The following is a 26,536-nucleotide window of genomic DNA, read 5'->3' as shown; positions in this document are numbered from 1 at the left end:
GGACCCCGCGGCAGTGGCCGCAGCCCCCAGCTCGCTTTTCCAGGGCCTGAAGCCATTTTATGGAATGCAGCCCGCACGCTTACGTGTTGGCAGCGGTGCAGACCTGCCGTTCCGAGAGAGCCTGCGGGCCGTAATTCTGTATCTCCGAGGCCCGAAAATCATTTAACCCAGCTGCCGCATCGAGCGGCCAGGTGTATGTGCCGATGTGGCAGCGCCGTCAGACGTGGCAGGGTCCTGTCTCGATGTCTCCACACTCTCTAGAAAACAAAACCCATGTCAGCTTCACCGAACAGCAGAGGCTGGGCCAGAAACGCTGCTTCTGCTGTACCCTGCCTCCCACGTTCCTGCTGCTATCTCCGACCAAGGGAGTGAGACGCAGAGTCCAAGGCAGTCCAGGATCCTGGAAGAGCTGTGAAGTTGTTGGCACAGGGTGTGGCTCAACTGAAGTGAAATAAATGCTCATTTCCCTTCTCATTTTTTTCACTCAGGCCCTGACTAGCCTCTCAGCTGGAGTTTCACAAATAGCACTGTCCATCTGAGTACATCTTAGGGTGCCTAAAGCCTTTAAAAATGGCATCTACGAATGCATATCATCAACACGCAACCAAGTTCCTGTCTAGGGAGTAGTTAAATTGGTTGGAAGGCAGTATGTAAAGTTATGACTGAGTCAGACCAAAGAAAAGGAAATTCTTGTCTCAGCTTGACTGCTCTCTTCATGGCAAACCATGCAGATTCCCTGTGTTCCCTGTGAGCTTGGGCCTGGGCTGGTGATGGGGGACAGGGAGAGGGGGCAGGCACTGGCAGAGATCCTCTTCGGTAGTACTTCCACAAGCACAGCAGCCTGCTCACGTGGAGACCGTAGGGTCAGTCTTGGTGTTTCCTCTCCCGTGCAACAAGAAGGAAAAGGAAAACTTGCGTGAAGGGGGGAAAGGGGTTTTAAAATTCAGGGCTATAGTGCTGTTTCTGAAGCTAATTTTAAATCCTGGGGGTTTTACTCGCTGCTGACGGGGCCATGATTGGAACTAGCAAAGGTTGCTTTTTACTAGTTTTTAAGGCATTTTTATGGACTGTTAGTAGGAAGGAAGAAATTGCGATTACAAGATGTAAAACTATAATATGTGAGTATAGAACCCAGATGTATGTGCAATATATAAGCCCTTCCAAGCAAAGGAATGGGTACAATTTGCTGCCTTCCATCTCCATGTCATTGCAGGAAATCATAGGTACGTGTTACATATTCTAGGAGAGTGTATACTATCAATATAGGTATATTTATAAACTTCCTATATTCTAGGAAGTTTATAAATAGTTGGTTTCAAAGAGAACTGAAACTTACTTGTCTATGTACAGCAGATGGCTGATGTTAGACATACAGTAGTGCAAGAATTAAAGGTGGGCGAAAGAGTTTCGATGTAACCTTGAAAGTTTTGCTTGCTGTGGTTTGGTGTTGTCTTTACAGAAGAATGTACTTGAAGGAGAGGAGACCAGGCTGTATTTCATTGCTTTACAAAGGTGTAGAATCCTGTGTTGTACTTGCAGAATGTGGTCAGTGCAGGCTGCTGTGTGGCTTTGCCCTTCAGTCTTTGACTGCAGGGAGCTCCTGTCAGGAGTAAGCGTTATGTAAACTCATCTACTTTACACATCGAGGAGAAAGGAAATCATGTGGAAGTTTAGTCTTTAACATAGCACCATTCTCAGAGAGGCCAAGGTCGTTTTGTGTTTAAACACAAGACAATATGACCAGTTAGAGAAGACAGAGTAATTAGCTGTAGGTACATTTTTATGTTTTATTTGCGATGTTAAATATTTCAAGGGCTATGGCGTCAAACCTTACCAGCCAGGTGTGGCAAAAAGGCAAACTCACCTGCGGGTGCACACACAAACCACTGCGTAGTGAATGTGAACTCCTGCTTTGGAGTTGTGAGTTTTACCCCTCTTGTGCAAGGGGTTTGCTTTGGGCCCTGGTGGCTCTTGGTTAGGACAGGTCAGATTAGAAGCTGGTCTAATTTGAAGACCAATTTAATTATATCAGAGCTCACTGATCTCCAAATGGCTGGTCCAGCTGGAAGTGTAGGAGAATAGCTTCAACTTTTACACCATGAGCATTGCCTGAAGGCAGTGGAGGAGCAGGTATAAAGTACTTCCACTGTGGAGCGATGGGATCTGTCTCTGTCAGTCATATAGCAGCAGAGACCTGGCCCTGTGGAGTGTTCTGGCTATTTCTGATGCCTTTTTTTAGACTGACAGTTGAAGATAGTTACTTGCAAATACAAATTTGGTGATTTAGTTGGAGTGCATCAAAGAAAATAAATTCTGTCATACGAGGGGGAGAATTTTCCTGTGCCCTCCTGTAAGATTTCTAAAGTCCCTTTATAGTGATACAGAAAAACCTCTTTGTGGAAAGAATCAGAATGACAGCTAAGATGTAATGAAAATGAGGTTGGTAAATCAGTCTAATGGCTGGTGCCCAGCTGCAATGTGTATAGCAGTACTACCTTCTCCACCCCTCCCCCTTAGCTCATTTCTAGTTTGGTATGGGAGCACTAGAGAATACCAGTGTGGGGAATGTAAAATCGTTAGAAACCTTTTTACAGAAGAGTGTGGAAAAAAGAAGTCACCTTTATGGCTATTCCTCAAACTGGAGTGATCTGTTGAAGCAAGGGCAAATCTCATGGCAAACTCTACAATCCTTACACAGTGTAGACTTCCATGAAAACTAAAGAGGATTTGGCCAGGGCTTTGCAAAAACACATAAAAATAACTTAATTTCTAGTTAGGAAGTCTGTTAGGTCTTTTGAAAATAATTTCTAGGTTCAGAGTCAGACTGGGAAGTGCTGGAGCTTCCTTCAGTTGCAAAGAAAAAAAAGACAGCTCTGTATATTTCTTTCTAGGACCATATAAAATATACTTACTTCTATTTATAAAATAAAACCACCCCTCCAGCTGTGTATCTAATCAGTAAACATGGCAGTGCATGTGGCATGACTGATTAATATACCCCTTAGACACAGGGAGTAGCGTGAGGCAAGGCAACATGCATTACTCAGCACTTGCCATCCTGCCAAAGCCTCGAGGTATCTTCTGTGTGATGGATTCCTGTTGCAGCCAGTGGGAGTTCTTATGTTGCTTTACAAAGTTGAAAAAGGTACAACCCACACACCCATCAGTCTTAAGACTGATACTCTGCTTGGCCTCAAAACAAAGTAATGTGTCCTTCTCTGGCCTGGATCTTACCTTTAAATGTGAAAGGAAATGAATGTGGTGGCCACTCACCCCTTGACGTTCTCCCTCTTCCTGCTACTAAACCCACTTGTAAAGGTAGTTTTTGTAATTGGGAAGTTTAATAGCCTACCTGATCCGGTGGTAGCAACTTTCTGTTAACCTGAGCTAGATGCAAGGCAGGCCCCTTGGCACCTGCTACGCCTTTGTTCTCTGCCTGTGTACATGCATGAGCCCTGTTCACTGAGAGCATGTGGGTGTATGCAGGAGTGAGAATAATGAGGTACTAAGTATTTAGAACATTAAAGCCTTTCTAATTTTTTTATCTTAAAAAATACTTAGCAAGAAAGATCTATTGTGTCGCCATTGGTGTCTAGGAGCAGTAAAATGTCATGATTACTGCTCTCATTCTGCAGTCCATCCCAGCTCCCTTTTCCCCCTAATTTTTCCTGTCTCTTTCTTGTCTACTGTGAAACTCCTTTTTCATGATCAGGAATTGGACTTTGCTATTATTGCCTGATAAAGTGTAATCCCAGCTTTTCTATATTCAGAAGCTGATGCCAGATGTTCTTTTGGCTTCCCCCCCCCCACCTTCCTCCCTTATGGACTTGTGGTCTGTATGCAAAGTCTGGAGACTTGAATTCCTTTTTCACTGACGTGGATTTGCTGGATCATCTGTGACAGGTCAGTGAGGCCAGGGATCCTCAAAAGAAGACATGTATCTATGATAGAGCTGTAAGGCTCTAGAAGCCGTAGTTGTTATGCCTCCCATACCTGTATGCCATAGGGTCACTTCAGGTAGGGAGCATGACGGATTGCAAGTTGATCATTTCACTTGGTAACAAGGGCTATAAGGATCTTGGACAAAAAGGGAAAGGATGAAATTACAGGTATTAACTGGGTGTATTTGTGTTTTAGGTACATTCTCTTCAAACCACATTTGGAGAATTTGAATCCATGATGAAAATTGTGCAGCAGAAGCAGGAGGTTACCGAGAAGGCTGTTAAACAAGGGGAGAGTGAAATAAACCGTATCAGTGAAGTGCTTCAGAAGCTGCAAAATGAAATTTTGAAAGACTTGTCTGATGGCATCCACATGGTGAAGGATGCAAGGGAACGAGACTTCACATCTCTAGAAAACACAGTGGAAGAGAGACTAACAGAGCTAACAAAGTCTATAAATGATAACATTGCTGTATTCACTGAAGTCCAGCAAAGGAGCCAAGATGAAATCAACAATATGAAAACAAAGGTTGGTTCACTAGAACAGGCAGATGTGTATAAACATGAAATTAAGGTGCTAAAAGATGCTTTTGATGAGATGCAAGCATCCATGAAAATCAAAGAAAAGGACATAGAGACCTTGAAGAGTACAATAGACTCCATGGAGTCTGATGTGTATACTGAAGTGAAAGAGCTAGTCAACCTCAAACAAGAACATGAGAAGTTCAAAGAGGCTGCGGACACTGAGCACCTTTCATTAAAAGCTTTACAAGAGAAAGTTCTGAGAGCTGAGGATTCAATTATGCAGCTCCCTAGTGACATTAAAAGACTTGATGAAGATTTACTGCAAGTTAAAGCTGACCTCAACAAATGGGAAGATAATGAACTCTTCAGAAGAGCATTAGAAACTTTTGGGAAGAACAGTGAAGGACTGGAGTCTCGCTTGAGGCATATAGAAGACAGCCTGGAGTCTCTAACTTCTGTTGTTGCTCAAAGCAGTGAAAAGTTGCAATCTTTCTTTTCTAAGGAGGCAGAATATGAGAATAAACTCAGTACCCTACAACAAAGCATTAGTACCCTTCAGGGTCTCTCAAGTACGGATGTAACTTCAGTCACAGATGTTCTGAAAAGTCTCGGTGAAGCACAGACCTCGCTGTACAACGATGTGGAAAACTTAAGGAAAAGTATCAGTGACCTGCCATCCTCTGGTGCTCTCCAGGATGTCCAGAAGCAAATTAGTACTTTGTTGGATCAAGGAAATCTTCAGGCAGGTCAAGCACATTCTCAAGGCTACCTTGAAAAGTTTTCTTCTGTGGAAGGCTCTGTAGATGAACTGAGATCTTCTGTTAGCCAGGTTGATTCTGATTTGAAAATGATAAGAACTGCAGTGGATAGTTTAGTTGCCTACTCAGTGAAAATAGAAAGTAATGAGAACAACTTAGAGTCTGTGAAAAGCTCAATAGATGACCTGAGGAATGATCTGGAAAGGTTGTTTGTGAAAGTAGAAAAAATACATGAAAAAGTTTAGGCAGCAGTGCTTCTTGGGCACATAATGGATTAAGGAAAATAGCTTTTGTATGCCCCATTTTTTACTCTTTTTAAAAGCAATTTGATACCTCCAAAGAGAATGAGAATAATAACAGAGACAGTTCTGCTTATTTCCTTTATATCTCTTCTGTGTAGTGTTTTGGGGGTTTTTGTTGTTTGTTTGTTTGCTCCTTAAATTCTGTTCTAAGAAAACATGAGTTAGTTGGGGGTTGAGTTTCTAAGGGCTCGTCTTCTCTATAAAGTTGTACCGCTGTAACTGTAATGGTGTAACTAAGGCTTTACAGCCTCTTTAGCATGGGCACATATCTAATGGCATGAAGGTGTTTCACACTATGACACCAGATACAGAAGGGCTACAGCTGCTCTGTACACACTGCTGTACACACTGAGGATTTTACTGGTATGTTTTGGCTTCAGAAACAAATGAGCAAAACTACACCCTGTCTTTAACTGTTTACTGTGGTAAACTTAAGTGGGGAGCACGTTTGAAGCACCTCATCTGTTTCTGGAGTTGGGGACTCAGCCATGTGTCCAGTTTACCAGGTGTCAGCTGAGCTGTACTAGATTTCTGTGAATCCTTAATCTGTACCAAGGAGCTAACACAAGTCTGAGGTAAGTGGCATTGCCTGGGGCTAAGGCCTAAGAGATGGGTTCCACCACATGACTGGAGAGGTTGATTCTTTGTGATAACAGGCTTCTTTGCCAGCATCTTCAGCTGCTGGTGCAGAAGACTGGTGCTTGGAAGGGACATCTGAAGGATGGGATTAATTTCAAGAGGGTACGGTGTCTTTCCTGGGAAGGCCTAATTTGGTCTTTCTCTGTAAAAATTTCTCTGTAAAAATGATCACAAATTTGAATGAGGAGTGAGAAGGACCAAAATTCCACCCGTTGTGTTCCATATATAACAAGCATGCTAACAACAATAATAATACACTCCAAAACACACAAGAAGGAAAATCACCATGAAATCAGCAGAATTGCTTCTCTGGCATATACGTTTCCAAGTTTTCACACAGCTGACAGTGACCTGAACTCTTGTTACGTATTCAGGACTTGGTACCTGATTCTTGTCACCATTTTTGTCATCAGGCTGGGGCATTGGTAGCAAAGGATCCTTCTAGGAGATGGCCAAGAGTGAGGAGAAAGTGTCATAATTCTCTAGATGCTCTTTTAAAAACCCCTTTGTCATGGAGGTTTTTTGGGTTTCTGTCTTTTTGGAGAGCATTTCTAATATTTCAAGTTTACTTTTGAACTTTTCCAAAGAATTGGTAAAGGAGTGTGCACATGGATACCTTGGAAATAGGTCATGGGCATTGTGCCCACCTCACCCTGCACTAGATAGATCCTTGACTGTGTTAGATGAAGAATTCCTAGAAATGGCATCTCCCAGAAGTAATGTGCTCGTGGGAACAGCACCAGTAAAAAGGAGTTCTCCTAGGTAAATAAGATACTTAACCATATCTAGTGTTGTTCCCACTGCGAACAGAAAAGGAAGAGGGACCCATGGCATTAAGGTAACCATTGTTGTCACTGTTGGAACTGCACTGTTCTTTGTTGACTTCTCGAGTTCTTGAACAATGTTGTTTAGGTTACTGTGAAATGAACTGTATGGCTTATTTGCAGTATTTTTAATACATAATAAACATTTGGAATATTCTTTGCACCTTTTTTTTGATCGCTGCTTACTTACTGTTGTGTTTCCCAGGATGCTTCCAGTGGGGTACAGGAAAGGGCTTGGGGAAGCAGCAGATGTGCTGCAGCCCTATATTTGGTCTCAGCTGCCATGGGGGAATGTAGAGGTGCTCTTACCTCTTATGGTTACAAGCCTAGGCTTGAAAACGGGGCTTGAGTCAGATCAACGTGGCAATGTTGACTACTGGGCTTGGAAGCCCAAGATGGTGGTTGTGAGGTGTGAAATACATGATCTAGGCAAAGAATGAGTGCCATGTCAGACACCACCAGCAAGGCCTTGGTAAGACTTTCTCCATGCCCAAAGCATGTAGAACAGAAACAATGTACAGCAAGAACCTGTGCAGTCTTTCCAAAGCTGCTCCTTTTGCTTAGCTTTGAATGCTGGATTGTAAGGCCCATAAACTGATACCAGGTTCATGATGGATGTCTGCCTTTCAAAAGTTTGGGAAAGGGTGTTTTCAGGAGTATGGGCATCATCATATCCTGGCAATTCCTTAGGCTGAAGTCACAGAAATAGCTAATTGTTATTAAAATACATATGCTCAACAAGGCAGGTGAGCACCCATGCCCTTGCATCTAAAGGTGTTTGATACAATATGTTGACAACAAGCTGGCGAAGGGCACAAAGTGACTTTAAAGGGTAGTAGCTGCATGAAAATGGAACTTAGGCTGTAAAGCCAGCAGTGCAGCTGGGCTGTATTTGATCTCAAAGATTAAAAAATTAATATTTACACTTCCAGTAACTTAATTTTTATGGCAAGCTATTGAAATTACTTAATAATAATTCTCCATAAATAATGACATGTCTGGAGGCAGGCACGGAGACAAGGATCCCTTGGCAGGCTGGAAGTTCAGCTTTTATATCTGGTTTGACATTTTCATCCAATACAAACATTTTCTAATTCCCTCCTAAATGCTCACAGAGCACATGCAGTCCTAGTGCTGCTCTTTCCTGTTGTTCTTACACTTTGTAATAAAGCAGTAGAGAAGGTCTCAAGCAAGACAATGCATTGCTAATGTTCCTTTATATTATTAGTTCATCAGTAATGTGCTGTTTCAGTAACAAATTTCAACTGAAACTGTCCACCTGATTGATGAGGTATTGATTGAGCCGGTTCATTAACGTCTGCCTTCATTTTCATCTCTCTTGAAGGGAGGAACCATTACACTGAGGCACTGTGGACTTGACCACTCTTGAAAGGGCTTGCCCAAATAGCTATGTTTGCAAATGTGGTGGAGATAAATCTTGTGCTGCTGCCTAGACTTCTGCCAGCGGGGTTTCAACCACTGCCTCAAGTGAAATAACCAAGAAGGGTGGTCTGGTGGCCTAAATGTGTGTGTTAGAGGTTTCATTAAAACATGGATTAGTGATTTAGTCTTTTTACCATCTTATTTGACGTAGCTGGTACTGTAAACAAAGCTGCCGAGAAGTTTAATGACCATGGGAAAAAAGTCTGTCTGAGATGTACAAACACCACAGCAGCCCAAAAACATCTGCCCGGCTTGGCACTGCCGAGGGCAGTCTCTGTCCAGTTTGAAGCGCTGCAGGAAAGGGGTGGTTGGGCTGGAGAGACCCTCCAAGAGAAAAATGGAGATGATCGAAGGTAAGATGTTCCAAGAGAAGAGACTGAACAACTGGGCCTATTTAGACCTTGGAAAAGTGGAGGGAGGATTGAAGGGAGAGGGGGATGAAGCGAAGGGCGAACTCCTCCGGCCCCGCACAGGGCGGCGGGCGCCCCCCGGTGGCGGCGGGGGGGCTGTGCTCCCCCGCCGGAGCCTCTGGAATTCCTCCTCTGGGATGCCCGGCCTGGCGCCTTCGGCTGGCAAAGGACAGGCGCCAGGTGCCCCTCCACTTCCCTCCCCAGGTCCTTCCGCGGCACCCGCCCGTGTGCCGTGTTTAATGCTCTCCTGCTTTATTACTCTATTGTGTCATCACCTGCTTGGTTTATAAATGTTTAGGTAAGGGGAAGCTGCAGCTGTTTTGGGTTTAATATCAGCTGTATGTGATACTTGGCACTGTGAGATAATAATAATCCCGGTTGGTCCTCTGAGTGCTTGCACATTGCTGCTGCCCTGGCCTTTCTGCATGCATTTCAATCATTGTCACCATCTGCCAGCCATGAGCAGAAATGCACCAATGCCAGAGATCAGAGTTAGAATATTTACTCTCAGGACTTTGTGCACAATGATTTGTAAATCCAGGCATGAGATGGTCAAACAGCAAACAAAGCGATTCCTTAGCCCAAGAACCCACTTGGTCTAACACTGACTGGGGATGCTCAAAGGGCAATTCTGTCTTGGACACCAAAGCAAGAAGTGTATTTTCTGCTTGCTCACATATCAAAACCTCTACAGAGTGTCTAGTATACAATTTATTGCAATATAATGTAACTTCTCTGGAGTCAGTGCTTGCTCATGCACTCAGAAAGTGAAAGAACTTGCAAATCTCTTTATGTGAGCAGAGCTCGATAATTCCTGCATTTATAATGCAAATACTAAAGCCCAGAGCTATTCAGAGTTAATACAGCATCACAGTTGTAGCTTGCTAGACCTCAGACAAAGAGACCCCTGAACTCTGCTTTTTTTTTTTTTATATTGGAGCTTATGGAGCAGGTGTTCCCTTGGCTGCCATGAATATGCAAATAATACATCTCAAAATATTTTCCAGCGTGATGCTATCTTGATGCTGTGCTTAGCATCAAGGGGACAAATCTTTTCTCAAGCAATTCCAGTTTCACTGTGAGAGGAATAAAAGCCAAAGAAGCAATTTCTCATTTTACTGTGTATGCTATTTAGAAAAAAATAGTTTTGAGAAAATACTTATCACACAATTAACTCCTGGACCTCACCCTGATGTCCATCTACAATTCTAGAGGAAGAAGCTAGTTCAAATAAGGCCGGCTTTGTTCCACTCAGAAAGACTTTCCTTTGGCACTCTCTAGATATAAATATGTCAAATTCCAGCGGATAATCCCTTCCTGTCAATATTGCTTAGGTTGGGGTTGGGAAGGAATCCTAGAGTTATGAGTAAGGATGGAAAACATAACAAGTGGAGAAAGAATCAGGGTTACCTTGAAACTTTCAGGGTTTTTTTTATTGCTCTGACTTTCAAACAAAGTTTTGATAATGTTTTCTTTTCCCCTCTTTTCTCTCTTGTCACTAAACTTCACATCAGGATATACATAGCGTGGAGATGCAGAATATTATGCTTACATTATAACTGATTTGCAGTAATAATTTGAAGTCACAAGCAAAACCAGATGAGATGAGAGCCACTGCAGAGCCACTTGTTTAGAGAGAGCACTGCAAGAAACATGATCTAAACATAGATAATGGACATCCTTGTTAGTGGCATAAAACCAAAATGTTGCAGTTCCCAGAGTGTGTTTGCATAGTTCACACTTTGGTGACAGTTAGGCCAAAAAGCCTTACTGATGAGTACTTCCCTGCCCTGGAAACTCAAAATGCTCTTGCAAGGGAGTGAGATCAAACCTGCAAGATGGTGTGCTTGTGAGCCAGAGACCTGGGAAGGGCAGCAGGATACTTCCAATCTGTGCAGCCTGGGAAGCTTCCCTTGGACAACCTCTGTGGAGTGCTCAAAGTCTGTAAATTGAAACAGTGAGGTTTTAAAAGAAAATTTTCACACAGATGGGAAACTTAAAAATTACGGAGCGACAAGTGTCCTGATCCACATCCCACTGAAGTCAGTAGCTACACTCCTCTTTTCTTTCCTGGTACAAAATGAAGGCCAAAGCAATTCACCCAAAGGCAGAGAGAAAAATGTGTAACATACCCAGCAATGATTTCCAGTACCTCAAGCTCAAAAAATTGTCTCCTTTCCTATGAGTGCATCAGAATTGCTTACCAGAATACCTACTAGCTAACAGATCTTCCTGTACTGAGCAAGCCTTTCATGTTTCAAGTTCCCTTCTCAGGGCCTGGACACAGAAGCATAAGAACATTATCAGAGACGATAGTACTGGCTTATATGGTTTATGGTTTAAACAAATGTGGTTTATGGTGTCAGGGAGGCAGGCTGGGCCTCAGGGCACGTTTACTGGCTATTTCTGTTCAAAAGACTAACAACTGAGACAGTCCAATGCTCATCAGTAAGCTCCAGAGTAAACACCTCACTGAGGGACAGCCTCCTTGATAATGTTGTTTCCAGCCCCCTGGAGTTTCAGGCAGAGTAGCTATGCTGGTACATGTTCAGCTGATGCCTCGAGTGATCCCATCACAACCCTCAGAGCTAGAAACAAAAGGGATGATGAACATAGTGCTCTGAATGAATGAAGCTGTTGTTATTCCTACATCAAGCATATAATGCCAGTGCTCAGAGGTTCAAACCCTATCCTAACAGGAGCTGGATGGGAAGACTTATTTAGGCACCTGTCCACTGGAATGCTCTGGGCACCAAACCACTGTCCCAGTCACATATTTTGTAGGATTAAATGTGGACTTCAAGCACCCCGTTCTGATAATTTTTGCCTCGTCCCCATACCAGATTTCTAACATCATACATGCAGGTCTGGAAATGGTATTGTTTTGAGCACATCCATTAAGGATTACACATTCTTAGGATGGTTTCTAAGAGAGGAAAAAAACCCTCTTGGTTCTGTCTAATGTGTTTAACATTTAAAAATAAGATATGCAAGTAAAAGAGCAGCTTTTCCATTCAGGAAGGAGATATTTGTACTGCTAAAAATAGCCCTACTAAGCTTTTGTGAGCATGAGATTGATGGAAGGATAATTAAAGTTTACCAGAGTCTGAATCCTTACAGATAATTAACTGAGGTGATAATAACCTCTTAGAGCCATGAAAAGTACCTCTGTAGTTGAATGTGTTCAGTGATCAAACTGCATTACAGCATTCCAGAAGAATGTCACAGCCTCCCAGTGACTAAAGGTTGGGGACACTACTGGAAACAGCCCTGTACCTCCTCCCTAAGTCATTGGGGTTTTAAAGCTGCAGCAGCTGTAGAAACAGTGGGATGACTCCTCATGGCTTCCTTTGGGTTCAGAGGAACCTCTTTTGATTAAGTCAGGCCACGAGACATTGTACACCATTCTGAGTGTATTATCACACATGCACATTTGAGTTATCTGGTAACAACACAGGGAAAGATTCAGCTGTGGGGCTGTAGGAAGTGAAGCTGCAGGCTACAGTTGTCCTTTGTGTCACTGCTCCCTGTGTCCACTGTAAACTCCCTGCCCAAACACATGAACCGCCCTGCCCAAAGGTGCTGATCAAGAAAGAAGAGGGAGAAAGACAAGGTGTGCAAAAGCAGTAAGGCACAGCAGAGAGATCCACCAGTCCAAGGTGGCTGGTGGCAACCACAGCACCTGTTACATTTTTATGTTAACTTTAGGTGTTTCTACATCCTCCCCTCCCTGTCTTCTGTGGAATCGCATCTTTCATGCAATAAGATCCAAGGTCCATGGACACTGGTCTTTCTCTGTTGATTTCCTTAGTCATTGGAGTGGTTGTGTGTGGGGCAGGGATAGGGGAAGGTAAAGAATTCAGTTACAAAACAAAATTTGCAAGTACCAACTAGAACAGATTTGTACTTCTTTCCAGCCTCCAGCCCCATGATACATTTTCCAGTGCTTTGGGAACTTTATTGGTTTATAAATCTTCCCAAGGCAAAGAATCTTCTATTTCTTCTCTCCATTCTTTCAGTATGGACAGGGAATACTTACAATGCAGTTGGCAATAGATAGTGGTATTATTTGTTAAATATAACCCTTAAAAATAATTTTTGGTTCAGGTCAAGGAATAAGATCAAGGACTTCAAGCATTGCAGCTAAGTGCTCCAGAAGTGCTGGCAGCTCCATAATGCAAGACAGAAATCACATGTTTGAATTCTCTAGAAGTGGTGTACTTTCACCAAAGTCTACAGGAACAACCAAGGGTAGGGTGAGGGGTTGCATACAGGTTTCATTATTTGTTCATCTGGTCTGGGGGATCACTACTCACACGTAATCTTGCTGTTGTAGTGGATGCTCTGCAAATACTTTCGGCAGAGAACTGTGTGTCTCATATGACATCTTAGGGACCTGCCCCTTGCAGAACTCATACTGACTCTCTACTTATTGAGGCTCAGTGATGCAGCGCTTGTACATGTGAAGGTCTGCCCCAAACCTCAAACAGTTAGAGTAAAGGCTTAATCTAAGTCCTACTACTTTGTCCTTTGTTCAGATCCTGATTTGCTTTCTCTTGCCTTCACAGAGCTCTTCAGTTTCCTTAGGTTTACTATTTCACAGTCATTAGAACTAGTATAATTTACTACTTTACCTATAAAATTAATTCAGTAACAGACTTCCATTTCAAATGGTTGCACAGAGCTAAATCCCTCTTCGTGAAAGTATTTGAACTATAAAAAGAAAAACATCTATTAAGAAGAGTTTTTGGAGTGCTGTTTACTGTTCCTTTCAATTTCTCTCATGTCACCATAACAAAAAGTTATCCTCCTCCTGAGGAGCACTGAAATAAATCTAAGCACTTACAGTCTTCACTGCACAATCCACGTTCAAGACTAGGTGTGCTTTCTTGTGTTGGCAAAAGAGAACTGAGAAAAGATGTACTATAGCAAGTGAAGTTCAGTGTTTGTCATTTTTGCCTGAATTACTTAGAGGCAGCCTTGATTTCAACATTTGCTGGACAAAATCTAGAGGTAAATTTGTCTTGAGATGGTGGCTGACTCTAGAGATCTGCACTTGATTCCTGCAAAAAGGAATCAAGAATGCAACAAGCAAATGTACATCACCACACGAATCCTGCCAACTTCATTACTGCTGCCTGCAAAAAGGAAGAGTTTTGGAGGGTGCAGCTCTACTGTATCTTGAGTGTGAGCCCAAACTTCCTCTATACCTAAAGCTTTTGGGCAAAAGCCTATGCTTGGGAGTGGGGTTAACTACGCATTTGGGCAGAGGAATCCAGAGGAGCTTCTTTCCTTCCCTCTCTTCCAGTCTGCATCCAGAAAGCAGAAGCAGGGGTTTACTATGGGTTTGTATGGACAAAGGGGGGCTGGAGGCTCAGGCTAGCAGCTAACTCTCCCAGCAGTAAGTCAAAACTCCTAGCCAAAGTGCTGACACCCAGTTTAAAGTGCTTAGGTCCCTCTGAAGTTTGTACTTAGTAGAGATAAACACATCCTGAAGTGCTTTGTTAATACCACAGGGACGGGCTTGACACAGCAACCTGGTTTGAGACAGGAGTTCTTCACTACAAATGAAAAAAATCTAGTCACTGGGTGATTTATTAGTCTCTCTTCAATGATACTTTTGTTTTAAGAGGGCTTCAGTTACCCTTCAGTTACCCTTCTTAAAGAAGTATTGCTCCTTGACTTGAAAAATTACTTCCAGTGAGCAATAAATGCTGCGGGCCTCATCCTGTGGCTTCGGGCATGACAGCTCACCACCGGTCACTTTGCCACGGGATCCTTGCCATTCTTTCCCTGTTTTCTTTTTCTTGCCTTATGCTTTACACATGTTTGTAATTAACTCTTTTTTTTTTTTTTTTTTTTTTTTTTTTTGTTGCCTTGTTACATCTCCCTCTGTTCCAGGCTGTCAGCTCTGGGTTTCTCTGTATTTAAATCCCAGACATTCCTCATCAGTGTGCTTGCTGAAATGCTTTTACCACTGGAAGAAATCTTTTTCTCATATTGTTTCCAGTACAGTGTGGCAGAGTGAGTCCTTGCAGTTAAAGAAAATTCCCTCCAGGGAAAGATCTTAAGTGCAGTGAAAGACCACCAATTAAGCTGCTTTCAAAAATAGCAACATTTTAGGTGTAGCTGAAATTCTTCTTGTACATTTTTATCTTATTTGCACATTTCTGACAATGAAACCTCTGTCTGTCTGTATTTTTGAGTCTTCTTTGCAGTTATTGAGAAAAAAGGTTGGGTGTTTTGGCAGTTCTCTAATGCAGGTTCTACCAGTAAGTTTATTTAAAACAACTGTTTTCTTTAATATGAGTCCTGGTCTTGTGGAGAATCTTAATATTGCTCTGCCTTATATTAACACTCAGTAGGGATCTGTGGGGTCTGTCCTTGCCCTGCTTTCTTCTGCTCCTTTCAATAGCAGTATTTGGTAAAAACAAACACTCTATTTCAAGGCAGTTCAACTCAATTTTCTCTCTTCAAAGTCAAGATTAAACCATTTTAAAGTAGGTTTTTTACTTATCAAAGAAACTCTTGTATGCTTACAAATGACAAGAAAACAGCATGTTGTTGAGATGCTCTAACAATGTTCTGTGTCTAAATGTGAGTAAGCAGCTGTGTGGGAGACCTGCCCAGGGCACTTGGGTTCAGCAGGGTGCAGAGCTCCATCTCTGCCTGGTCACCCTCCTGCACTGCTCCAGCAGCGGATGGCAACCTTAGGACACGGTGCCACAACTGTGGCACCCTTAGGACAAGATATAACGCTGAAGCCCCTAATTCTGCAGCTTGGTCTGTTGAGACATCAGAGCCCTTTCTCATCGGTCTGGCAAAGTAAATGTAGTTTAAAGGTAAAACAATTCCATAATTGGTCAAGAACTTTTATTACTGAAGATGTTGTGTAGAACAGGTCTGGAAGTGCCCATCTTTGGGCTAAACATGATGATTAACTGCCTACTGCTGTCCCAAATCCCATAGTATTCTCAAACTGGGGCAGAATTTCCCATTTGCTGCCCTAGCGATGCATAGTGAAGCCAGCTTCTGCTGACCAAGCTTTCTGTGATGACTGAAGAGATCACATGAGTAATTCACACAGCATTTGCTGAAGTGCCTGTGGATCTCTGAAGAACACTGATCACTTTTATAAATATGGTATAATTTATAATTTATAGTATTTCTTAAATATAGTATAAACATGTACAAGTCTTCCGAAGTACAGGTATATATTGCAGTTGCCTTTCTAGCTGATTTGCCTGGACAGATTTGGACAGATTTTCGACACTGATAATATCTTCTGACAATGCTTGAAATTCTCCTTATTTTTCCTTATAGTCCCTTATATCCTTATGTAAGGTAATGGGAGTTGTGCCTGGGGATCCTTCCACAGCCTTCCACAGCTACTGCAATAGCAATGAGCAGTACTCACTCCTGTGGGAGTAGCAGTGCCTCTTGCTTCATGCAAAATTTAAACTTCAGCTTTGTGCTGAGCCTTCTTCAAAGGAGGCCAGGAAGAGCAAGGTTGCCAAACCTTGCTGCAACCCTAATGGGATTCAGTCATCCAGTTCCCCACAGCAGCTGTGAAATCCCACTCTCAGCTCCCTATCTTGCTCTTTGCATAATGTTCACACCCCCATGCTGCAGCCAGGCTAGTCAGTCCCAAGGTGGCAACTTGTCTTTGGCTGCCTTAAAGAGCTGCAATTTAGTTGATGTGCCCAAGAAAACACAAGAAACACATCAGATTAAAGAATGAAATCAAGAGAAAATCAGATAACAACTCTCATCTTCTTCCAAATGAGATGTAGAGAACAGAAGGAGCAGCCACCAACTAAATAGGTCAGGTTGCCAGCATGAGGCTATTTAGACAGAGATAGCAGGAATGGTGATCAGATATGCAAAGCTTTTGAGATGTAGATTAAAATTCCCCTGGTTGAATGGCTTCAGATGTACTCTAGTGTAGCAAATTTTTTTCCACAGTAATCCTGCTTTCTCCTCCAGGTTTCAGTGACAATAAACTTTTCATGAGTGCCCTTAATATGAAGCACAAAAGACTTCAAACTAACACCTGTTGCATCTATTTTTGTAAGTTGTGGGACTGATCAGTTCTACAGGGGATTCAAGAATAAAACATATTTAGTAGCCACAAAGGTTTTCTATTAACTTTATGTTTCTTTTCCTTTCAAAACCTGGGGCTATATAACCTATATGTGCCACCTGCTGCTGTTCCTTTTTGCATAAACCTCTCTTTGTTTTGCTCCTTTAAACTTAGTGCCAGATTCTGCTCATGCTTGTGCCCCTGTAGATCCAAAATAACTCCTTGGGAACTAGTGGTGCAATTCCAGGTTCTCTCTAGGGTAACTGAGAGTAGGACCTGGCCTTTGTCAATTCAGATTTACCCTTGATGCAGCTTCATTGAGGGCGAAGGAGCTGCCATGAGGGTATTTTGGCCTCACTGCCCTGTGACACTGAGTGTTTCCTGCAGGCTGCTAACAGAGTCCAGCCAAACGTGGTGAGTGCACTGGGTCACATACCTCTCATAAAGCTCTGGAGCTAAACTGGGTCAGTGGAGGCACAACAGTCCACATCAGTTGCAGAGTGGCCCGTGTTATTTATGTGAAGGAAGACAAATATGTGCGCACGCATCCATCCAAACCTGTAACTGGAACTGACAGAGGTGAGGGGAGTTCCCTGCTCCGCTCTCTCATCAGATATCCTCCATAATAGCCCCTGACAGAGAAAGCCTCTTCCTGGGCAGCTGCGGATTTAATTTTGGTCTTTGTCCAGCCCAAGCAGCTCAGATCTCTAAAGAAGTGGATTTTCTTTACAATAGGGGTGGGATGCACCGAAGCGTGAGGAGGAGGCGGGACACCAGATGTCTATGAATGAGCTAACCAGGAACCTGAAATGCCTCCGTAGCCCTCCCCTGCCCCCTTGTTCTGCCCTTGGACTGTAACACGGAGCAGCACAATGAATCACTATTAGCCCCGGTGCAGCTGTGAGAGGTCAGGCCCTGCACTTTTGTATGGGCATCTTTAATTTAGGCTCCTCGGGGACTCATTTTTAAACTGAAGAGAGGGCTAATGCTCGAGCTATCAGGGGAAATTACATCAGTTGGTGAGAGGACAGGCTTTCAGGAAAGGCAGCTTGTACTTTAACCTCTCCTACCACACCCTCGGTGTGGTGCTTAGGTAGCCTTTTCTGCCTTGGTCTCTTTTAAGTAGCCCGTATGAAATCAGCAGTCCAAATCTGTTCACCTATTTTGCCACCGACCTTCGGGAGTGCAAAACTTTGGGAAAAAGGTAATTGTTTTGGTGGCACTGGGTGCAAAGTTAAGTCCAGAGACACAAAGTCTGACAGTAAAAGAGCAGAGATAGATGTGTGCTTTTGATAATTGCATCATAGGGAGAGTTGAGATTATCCTGGTGGTCTACACTCCTGGCTGCTAAATATTAAGCCATTTTGTTTGGCTCTGATGTTCTACAATGCTGCCTGCTACCTCCACACTATTATTTTCTACCTGGTTTTATTGATATCACCTTAGTTATTAACTGCAAGCTATTTCTCCAGGGAAAATCAGGTTACCCAGCCAGCCCACAAGGAAGATAAGGGATGCCTCATACACATGAAACAGAACCCCTCTGTCTCCAGTCTTTGGGCAATTAACAAGTAGCATTAATGAACTTCTGGAGAGCACAGCCCTTCCTGGTTGGAATGGTGGCAGCTGTGACGGTGGCAGGAGAGAAATGCTGGTGAAGGCAACACGGCAATCCTTGGCATCAGAAAAAAATGGGGAAAAACATCCACTCTAAGGAGTAGGTAGTGGATATGGGCACTGAATGCCTGGTTGCCTTCTCTTTGAGACTACAGAAATCTGAAGTAAATGTAAAAAATCAGAGGAACAGCACCTGCAGAAAAACTACAGTAAAGTAGGAAAGGAAACAGGCTATGAAAGTTGTCATCTGGCATCTATGCTGAAAAGCAAAAATAAAAATTTTCACCACTTATATGAATTAGTATTATTCCTACCAAAGTGGAATTACACTGGAATTACACTGGCATAAACACAAAGAAAAGTGAGGTCTCATAAAGAACAACAGTCTCTGGATTAAGTCCATTACTGGTGTAAACAAATGCATTCCACAGACCCCAAAGGAGCCATGGCTGCTTGTACACACGGTGAATTTGGTTCATTTTCCCCAGAGGCCTTTTTCCATTTTAAGTATAGCATGCATGCAGATGGCCAGAGCTACAATGAGGTGCCCAGCTTTGTACTAAAACAGTCAGCTTGACTTCAGCTTGAATGTAGTGCTGCGCTTCGCTATGATTATATTTTTAAAGCTACAGATGAACAATATTTCAACTCCTTGTTGACATAAACATAAAAGGACTTTTAATATTGGTAGCTAATGTTGACAAGATCCCTAGTACAGCTGTTCAAGCAATATGAGCAATATGAGCTTTCATGTGTACATACATACATGTATGTAGATATTATTGTTTATATATATTCATATATATATGCTACTGTTTGTTATATCATGAACACACATGCACAAATGCATAGAGTTACTATTGATTATAATAATCCCTTGGAAATTAGATTCTGCCATGTGTTTTGACTCAATTTATCTACTCTCCCATAGGATCAATCTAGCCTTCCCGTCAGGAGTGCTGAATAGCCATGCTCTGATCCAATGCCGTGGCAGCCATGCATAATCACCTCCTCTGAAAATCACACTGAGCTCTCAGAAACTTGTTTAAGATGGGTCCTGGTCTGTTGGTGCTTTTCTTCTTTTCAAATAAAAATATTTCCATTATATGTCTCCAGTATCATACTGGAGGATGAGTCCAACAACCAACAAAACTGGCAGCTGCTCTTCTTGAAATGGGAATCTGAAAATCTTCACCTCAGACTTCATGTCAGGTCCCTTTCATCTTTGCCTGTCATGCTAAGAAATGTATTTTTGAAAACATATCTCTGTCATTAGGAATGCTGACTCCTTCTGCTGCTTTTCCAAACAGCAGCACCTCGGGCATCTCTGGCTGTGTTGCAAGTTTGCAGGCAGGCAAACAGAATGGCCACTGAACACCTGCTTTTTTAATTACAGAAGTATTAGCTGGTACAGAAGAAGATGGCCTTTTATTACTCCTGGGGCTCTTTTCACTTGAGCAGCTCCTGTGAAGGGTAGAGATGCCTTTGGTCCCTGCTGTTCCTGGAGGAAGAAGAGAGCTAATGCTGCTGTGACACTGCAAAAGGTCAGTGATGAACACAAGCTTCAGTGTCCAGATTTTTGGCCAGAAAACAAGTAGGGGTCATTGGCTGAGACCTAATGATACCTACAACTGATGAATGCAGCAATTAAAGGAGGACATGATAGCTGAGAGGCATATTACACCACATGCCTTTCTAAGGGCTAATTACCACAGATGCGAGGGTTTTGCTCCTGCATTGAAACCTGCTTAAATCCATTTTACACAGATGTATCCTGATGGTCTGTTCCAGGAGCAGTACTTTAGTCTTTCCATGAGTCAGATTTGTGGGTTCAAATAAGCTGTGAACAGGACAATGCCAGTGGCTTGGGCTCCTAAGCTGGATGCTTCTGTGCTCCCGAGGACCATGTTGGGACCCAGGCTTTACAAAGGCCATCCCAGGCAATCCCTTTCCCTGGAAGTCTCTTTGTAGTGGGGGTGAGCTTGAGCAACCAAGATGTTAGATGCTCCTCTCCATTGTAACAAGGAACCCTCCTTGAATAGCAACCCTGAAGATAGAACGGCAACAGCTTGTAACATGTCATACGAAAGAGTTTCACTGGTCATATGTCACTGACACATGACAATTTTACACCAGCAGCCTTTAATGGTGCCAGGAACCAGCCTCTGTCTTAATTTCTATCACCCTTTCATGAATCACTTCAAATCTGATTTATAAATTAACACTTTTTTTTTTCCCCAGAAAAAAGTAAATTCTGCTAAAAAAAAAGCATTTCAAGATCTTGCCTACCACTGATTCTTGATACCACTTACCAGTGAAAAAATTTGTCAAGCAGAGACCTATCTCTCTGTGCCTATAGCACTCCTAATACATCCATGTCCTGGTTCACAGATCAAGATATCTGCTGACCCACACCAAAACCAGATAAGTATTAAGGTTTTGTCAGTCTTCTCCTGACAGCTTTGAGTGCAACACATCTAATACTGTCTTCACCCACAGCTTCACTGACATTAATCCAAATTTACATCCATTTTACAGGCCAAAAATCATATTTACCACTTAAAAGACTGTAAAGTAGTTAGAAAATGTTGCTGTGAGGCGCTGCTGTTTGTTTTGCAGACAGGTTTTTCCAGAGATGCTCGACCACTTGGTGGTGCTGCAGAAAGGGTCTGCTTCACTTCCTAAAGCAAAACAGGTTTCTTTTTCCTCAGCAGTAACCAGAGATCGTATTATATAAAGCTGTGGCAAGCAGCACCTTTCTTCCTTTCTCTTTTCTCTTTTGAGTATCATCATTGCAATGGTCGGGCTGAAATCTTAGAAATCTAGCTATTGTATTCCTCTACCAAATGTGTGTGTAAAGTTACAACCTCAGCCAATTAATTTCCCTCTGTTGGATATTTGATCTACCTATTTCCCATGGAGCTGAAAACTGGAGGAGATGGGGTGTCCTGGTACAATTCACCAATCTGAAAATGCCCCACTCCGCGGTTGCTTTTCTTGATGATCCAGCTGTAATTTTTCTTTTTCTCTGGCATTACTACTGGCAGAAATCAAGCAGATTGCAGGTTCAAGAATTCACACTGCAGTGACACAGAGTAGAGGATGTCTCACAGAGCAGACAATGTGTGTCACTCGGTGCAAAACCAGCGAGATCCAGGCACTGACACCCCTTCACCTCCTTGAAATACCCAGGCATACTCTGTAGATGCCAGCTGGCACACAGGAATGAAAGGTGAAAACTGTCCTTTATATCTAGCCAGGGCAGAAAGGCGATGAAAACCCTGATGGAGCAAACTGTCTATGTCCTAAGGGAGAAAATGCCCCCAGCAAGCCTTGCATCTGTCCCAACAAATGATTGGCTTCAGGACTGAGGGAAGGGAACAGAAGTGCAGAAGGATGAGGCAGAAGACTTCAGACAGTATCATGGTGAGGGGGCATGAATATGGAGGGAGAAGAATAGTAATTTCCAGCTGTTTTGCAGCAGCATGTGGTTGATTCTAGGCAGTCTAACTAGTGTCATCTTCATAAGCTCCAGTGCTGGCAAAGGCTCCTGTGTATGGAGCCCTCATGGAGATTAGCACAAGCTGAGGTAAAGTTAAAAGGATTTGGCCTTGCTAAAGCAATGGGAAGTATGCAGAGGTCATGTTGCTCCTCTTATTAAATTTGAATACTTTTTTCATTTTAGTAACAGACCTTCAAACATGCTCTTCAGAAATGAGTGTCCTGTTCCATTAAAAATAAATCTGTTTCTTTCTTATAACACAATTAGTGTCAGCAAAGCATTCTGCAGATCCAAGAAGATTTATTTTTGTATAATTCTTGGGAGGCAGGAAAGAGTACTCTAGTTCTTCAGGAGAGATAAGGAGACACAAGTTTAAAAGTGTTTTTAGGCCCTGGGCCAGATATTCTGATTGGCCATAGATCATGGAGGAGATGGAGGCATCTCCTCAAGCCTCTCTGGACTTGCTGGGGAAGGTGGCTCTTTCCTACAGGCATCATTGCCCTAAGTGTTGTGCACTTTGCATTAACAGAGGCAAGGTGATGGCATTAATGTGTTGCCTTGCTTCTCCCTGGGGGATTGGGGCTGCATCTTAAGATCTGTGTTGTCTTTTTGGGGTTGTTAAACTTTGACTGTGGCTTCAGTGCAGGCTGGAGAAGCCTAGGGGTGGTGATCATGTGGACCAGCTAGCATCAGCTCCAAAGAAAATGACCTGTCAGTGCAGCAAGAACACCTCTTTCCCACCCTTAAAGCCCTCCACCCCAGGCCTGACACTCACCCTTCTGCGGGCCCAGCAATGGGGACAGCATTGGAGTCAGAGGGGCTGTCAACATCCATGATCTGTTGTCATCTCCTGGATGACAACAGATGAGGGGCTGGCATCCTCTCTCTGCTCCCCTATGCCCACTGTGGAGATTTTAGAAATTTGCAGTTTCCTTTATAGTGCATGAGAAGCACAAAGGAAACACAAAGAGCCACAAAACCTTCCCCCTCATAATGCCAGAGCCAGCAAAATGAAATTTTCATGCATAATGAGGCTTTGATCAAGTTTGTCACTTAGCCAATTTGCTATTGATTTAAAGAGTCCTCTCTGCTAGCAAACAGGCATAAAGGATGGGATTTTAAAAAGATCTAATAGAAAATTATATTTGGTTCTCAGGCATCTATATGCAAACAGATCCATTTTCCACTTAACTGCTCTTTGCAGCTTGCTGCCCCAGAATTCTGGGTAGTCTTTTTCCTGCGAAAGTCATGCTGTATAATCCGTACACATCCTAAAGTTGTAATATTCTGTTTACATCCTTCTAATCACTTGCCATAAAATTATTATATTGCCATCAATAGTTTTTATTATTTGACCTAATTTTATTTACAAGTCACAGACAACACTATTTTCTAAAGCCAGGAAGTGGCTGCAGACAAATGAAAAATAAACGAAATAAAGCTAAAGGAAGCTGGCAGCCTCTGTGCTGAATCTATTTTATAATTTAGTATTGTTTTGACTCTGACAAACTAATGATCAGTGAAGGAAAAATACAGCCAGTCTTACAGCTATGAAGCCATGATGCACACTACGCTGAATTCCGGTATATCAGTGGGAATTTAGGGGGAGGTGGGGAGGAGGAGATGATTTCTCCATGTCAGATTTCGCCCCTAGCGTGGGGCCTGTGACAAGGTGTGGAGTTGTCCACTGTTCCCCAAAACACCTCCAGGAGGGGAAAGGGCTGCCTTTTGAGAAGGCACAGTTCAGCCCTTGCTCCCCTTTGTCTATGGAGGAAAGGAGGTTACCAGGCAGCCTGCAGGATGTGTGAGAAAAGAGAGAATAGAGGACTATGTTGTCAACAATTCCCTATAGATTTGTCTTCTAACAAGAGCCAGGTGTCACACAGTGCCCATTTCTCCACTAGATTTGAACTGTATACTCAAGCTGCCAAAGGAAGTGATGCATGTTATCAGTCTAATATAACAAATGCTGGTCTGTCTGATGGGGTAAATTGTATATCTATCATGACATGGTAAATGTTCTGTTCTAAGTGTCGTGGAATCCATTTTTGGCAATTGGGCATCATTTGCTGTCATCATCCCAGACACCTGCCTGCCAGTGATAGTCATGGGGAAAGGCTTGTTCAGGTGAGTGCATCCAAAGGTATGAACATCCAGTAACTCATTGGTGTCCAGTAACACATGCAGCATGACTTTTAGCATAACATCTTGTGCTTAATCATCTTCACTCTAAAAATTATATATATAAGAAAAGAAAGATACGTATATTTTTGTCTTTTTTTATTGGAGCAGCTTTACCCTTGTATTTGCAAGAAAACCGGTTAAGCATCAAATAGCTTCATGAAAAGAGAGATACAATCTAGACACAGATCCACAGACCTCAACATCAAAACAATCATCTTGTGCAAAACATTTGGTTTTCTTCATCATAGGCGTCAGCACAATGAACACCATACAAAACCCACAACTAAGGCTAATACCTCGCGCCTTGCAGGATCTACCCAGTGGCTGTGATATCTCCATTCAGTCGGACTGGGCAGGAAATCCCAGAGTCCTGGAGGGATGTATCTGCCCCATCTCATCCATGAGTCATCCAGGATGAAGGGGTCACAATGGCAAAAGTTCATGCTTCCCCTTTCTGTTCCCACACAAACATCCCTAAGTGAAGGCCCCTGCAGCGCAGCTCCCCAGCACAGGCTGGTAGGCCCCAGCACCTCATCTGCATTTCGCTTCCCCTGCCTCTGCCCCAGCTACCTCCCAGCCCCAAAACAACCCGCGGCTGCACAGCTCCACCCCTTTCCACCACAACCCACAGGCACCACTGAGCACCACCCGTGTTTACACGGTAAGGGCTCGTGGTTTCACCACCAAAACCCAACACTAAGATACCTCACTTGTCTGCACCATTGTGCTGGGGGAGCTGGGGCTGGAGGAAATGGTGCGAAATGGTGGCCAGTGATGACCACTCCTGGTGATGCTGTGGAGAAGCTGTGTGTGTATAAGCTACGCTGAAACCAGGTGCAGCAGCTGGCAGTGGGCAAAATGAGCTGGGCGGAGATCTGGCTGCCTACATGTGGCCTAATGGGCTGATGGTGGAAATCAATGCAGTCAGTCAGTCTCTCAAAATAAGGGCAAAAAACCAGAAGCAGCGGAAGGGAGGAAACTGAAGGCAAAGAAGGGAAGTGATGAGAGGCGGGGAGTGTGCTGCTGAGTGACTTAATTACATTTTAAATTTATTTTCTTGCACTTTGCGTTGGTGGAATGAGCAATCCACTGACAGTGGCCCAATGCAATTCCCTGCTCGTGGTGATGGAACTTGTACGTGGGCTTTAATCCCAAAAGTATTAATGTGCAGGGGGACAGAGGAGGATGGCAGTTTGGATTGTGTTGCTAATTAATTCAATAAAATTAATATATAAATAACACGGTAAACATACTATCACAGAGTTTTACATCTAAAGAACATCTAAACTGAATAAGAAACAGGAAAGCAACAGAAGAAGGAATTGTGTGTGCTCAATCCTTCTGGAAACCCTGCAACAGAAGAGACGCTGAGCCTCATCTGCTACATTTCAGTTTTGTCTCCTGAGCAGTTCGGGTTGTTTCTCTTCACTTCTCAGTGGTGTTGAGTGCCCTATTTTAGCAATAACAGTCAGGAATTTTGGTGTCATGTGGAATTGTTGATTGTAGAAAAGCAGATTTTGTATGGATAAAGTCATGTGACATAAGCATACAGGCACAGATACACTTATGTAAAGGAAGCACATGATGTAAATTCAGCAGGTGACTGCTATCCTCTGTGCTATGGATATTCCAATAAAACATAACAAGCAGAAGAAGAAATGACCAGTATTACAGGCAAAATTTGTAACTCATTCATTGTCTAAATTCTCAATGGAAGTCACTGAAACAAAGGCTTGAGGCTTGGAAATGGAATTTTAAAAGATATTTTATGAATTTTCCTCTCCTATTGAAAGTCTTACAGTCTTACGAAGAACCCCAGCCTAAATTCCAGAGTCCTCTCCAAACAGACATTACAGACATTATTCAGTTTCTTCACTGCCCATAAAGCTCTGTAATGGGTCCGGGATCCAGATTCAGAGGGCTTAACTTCACCTAAGTCTCTATTTTTCCTATTGCATGGACATCTCAAGAGGCCTAGAGGCAATCAAATAACAAGAGGAGACACATGAATTTAGAGGGAAGTTATAACCTCTGAATCTGGGCCCTGTCAGTGTTCATTATTCGACTGAAGTATTGTTTTAATAGTAAATCAACATCTGTGGGATGCAAACAAGACACATCTCAAAAGGCCACTAGTTGTCAAGGTAAAGTTTTTTTATATGGCTCACTACAGAGAAAATCAGCATTACAGTCTTAATCCTGAACTTTCTTGACTCCCGCAAGTTTCATAAAACATACAATTACAAAGACTGGATATGATCTGCCAGGGCAGATAATATGCAGATACCTGCCACAGCAACCAGATGGA

The 26,536-nt window shown here is 42.9% G+C and overlaps 2 protein-coding genes across 2 annotated transcripts in view; both read left to right on the top strand.

Annotated features, from left to right (window-relative positions):
* Nucleotides 1-4,117: 4,117 nt before the first annotated feature.
* Nucleotides 4,118-7,152, top strand: CKAP4 (cytoskeleton associated protein 4). The gene has a single exon (XM_018080825.1). It carries the CDS (start codon nucleotides 4,177-4,179, stop codon nucleotides 5,467-5,469), a length of 1,293 nt encoding a protein of 430 aa, XP_017936314.1. The 5' UTR covers nucleotides 4,118-4,176; the 3' UTR covers nucleotides 5,470-7,152.
* A 1,617-nt stretch (nucleotides 7,153-8,769) lies between these two features.
* Nucleotides 8,770-26,536, top strand: part of NUAK1 (NUAK family kinase 1) — a 70,486-nt gene continuing 52,719 nt past the window's right edge. The window contains exon 1 of the mRNA XM_018080672.2: nucleotides 8,770-9,022. Within this exon, the coding sequence (XP_017936161.2) occupies nucleotides 8,770-9,022 (253 nt within the window). The remainder of the gene's footprint in view (nucleotides 9,023-26,536) is intronic.

The sequence above is a fragment of the Manacus vitellinus genome, unplaced genomic scaffold (genome assembly GCF_001715985.3).
Source record: "Manacus vitellinus isolate BGI_N305 unplaced genomic scaffold, ASM171598v3 scaffold_5_pilon, whole genome shotgun sequence".
NCBI lineage: Eukaryota > Metazoa > Chordata > Aves > Passeriformes > Pipridae > Manacus > Manacus vitellinus.
Note: the sequence above shows the minus strand (reverse complement) of the source record. Positions and strands in the feature narration are given on the sequence as shown.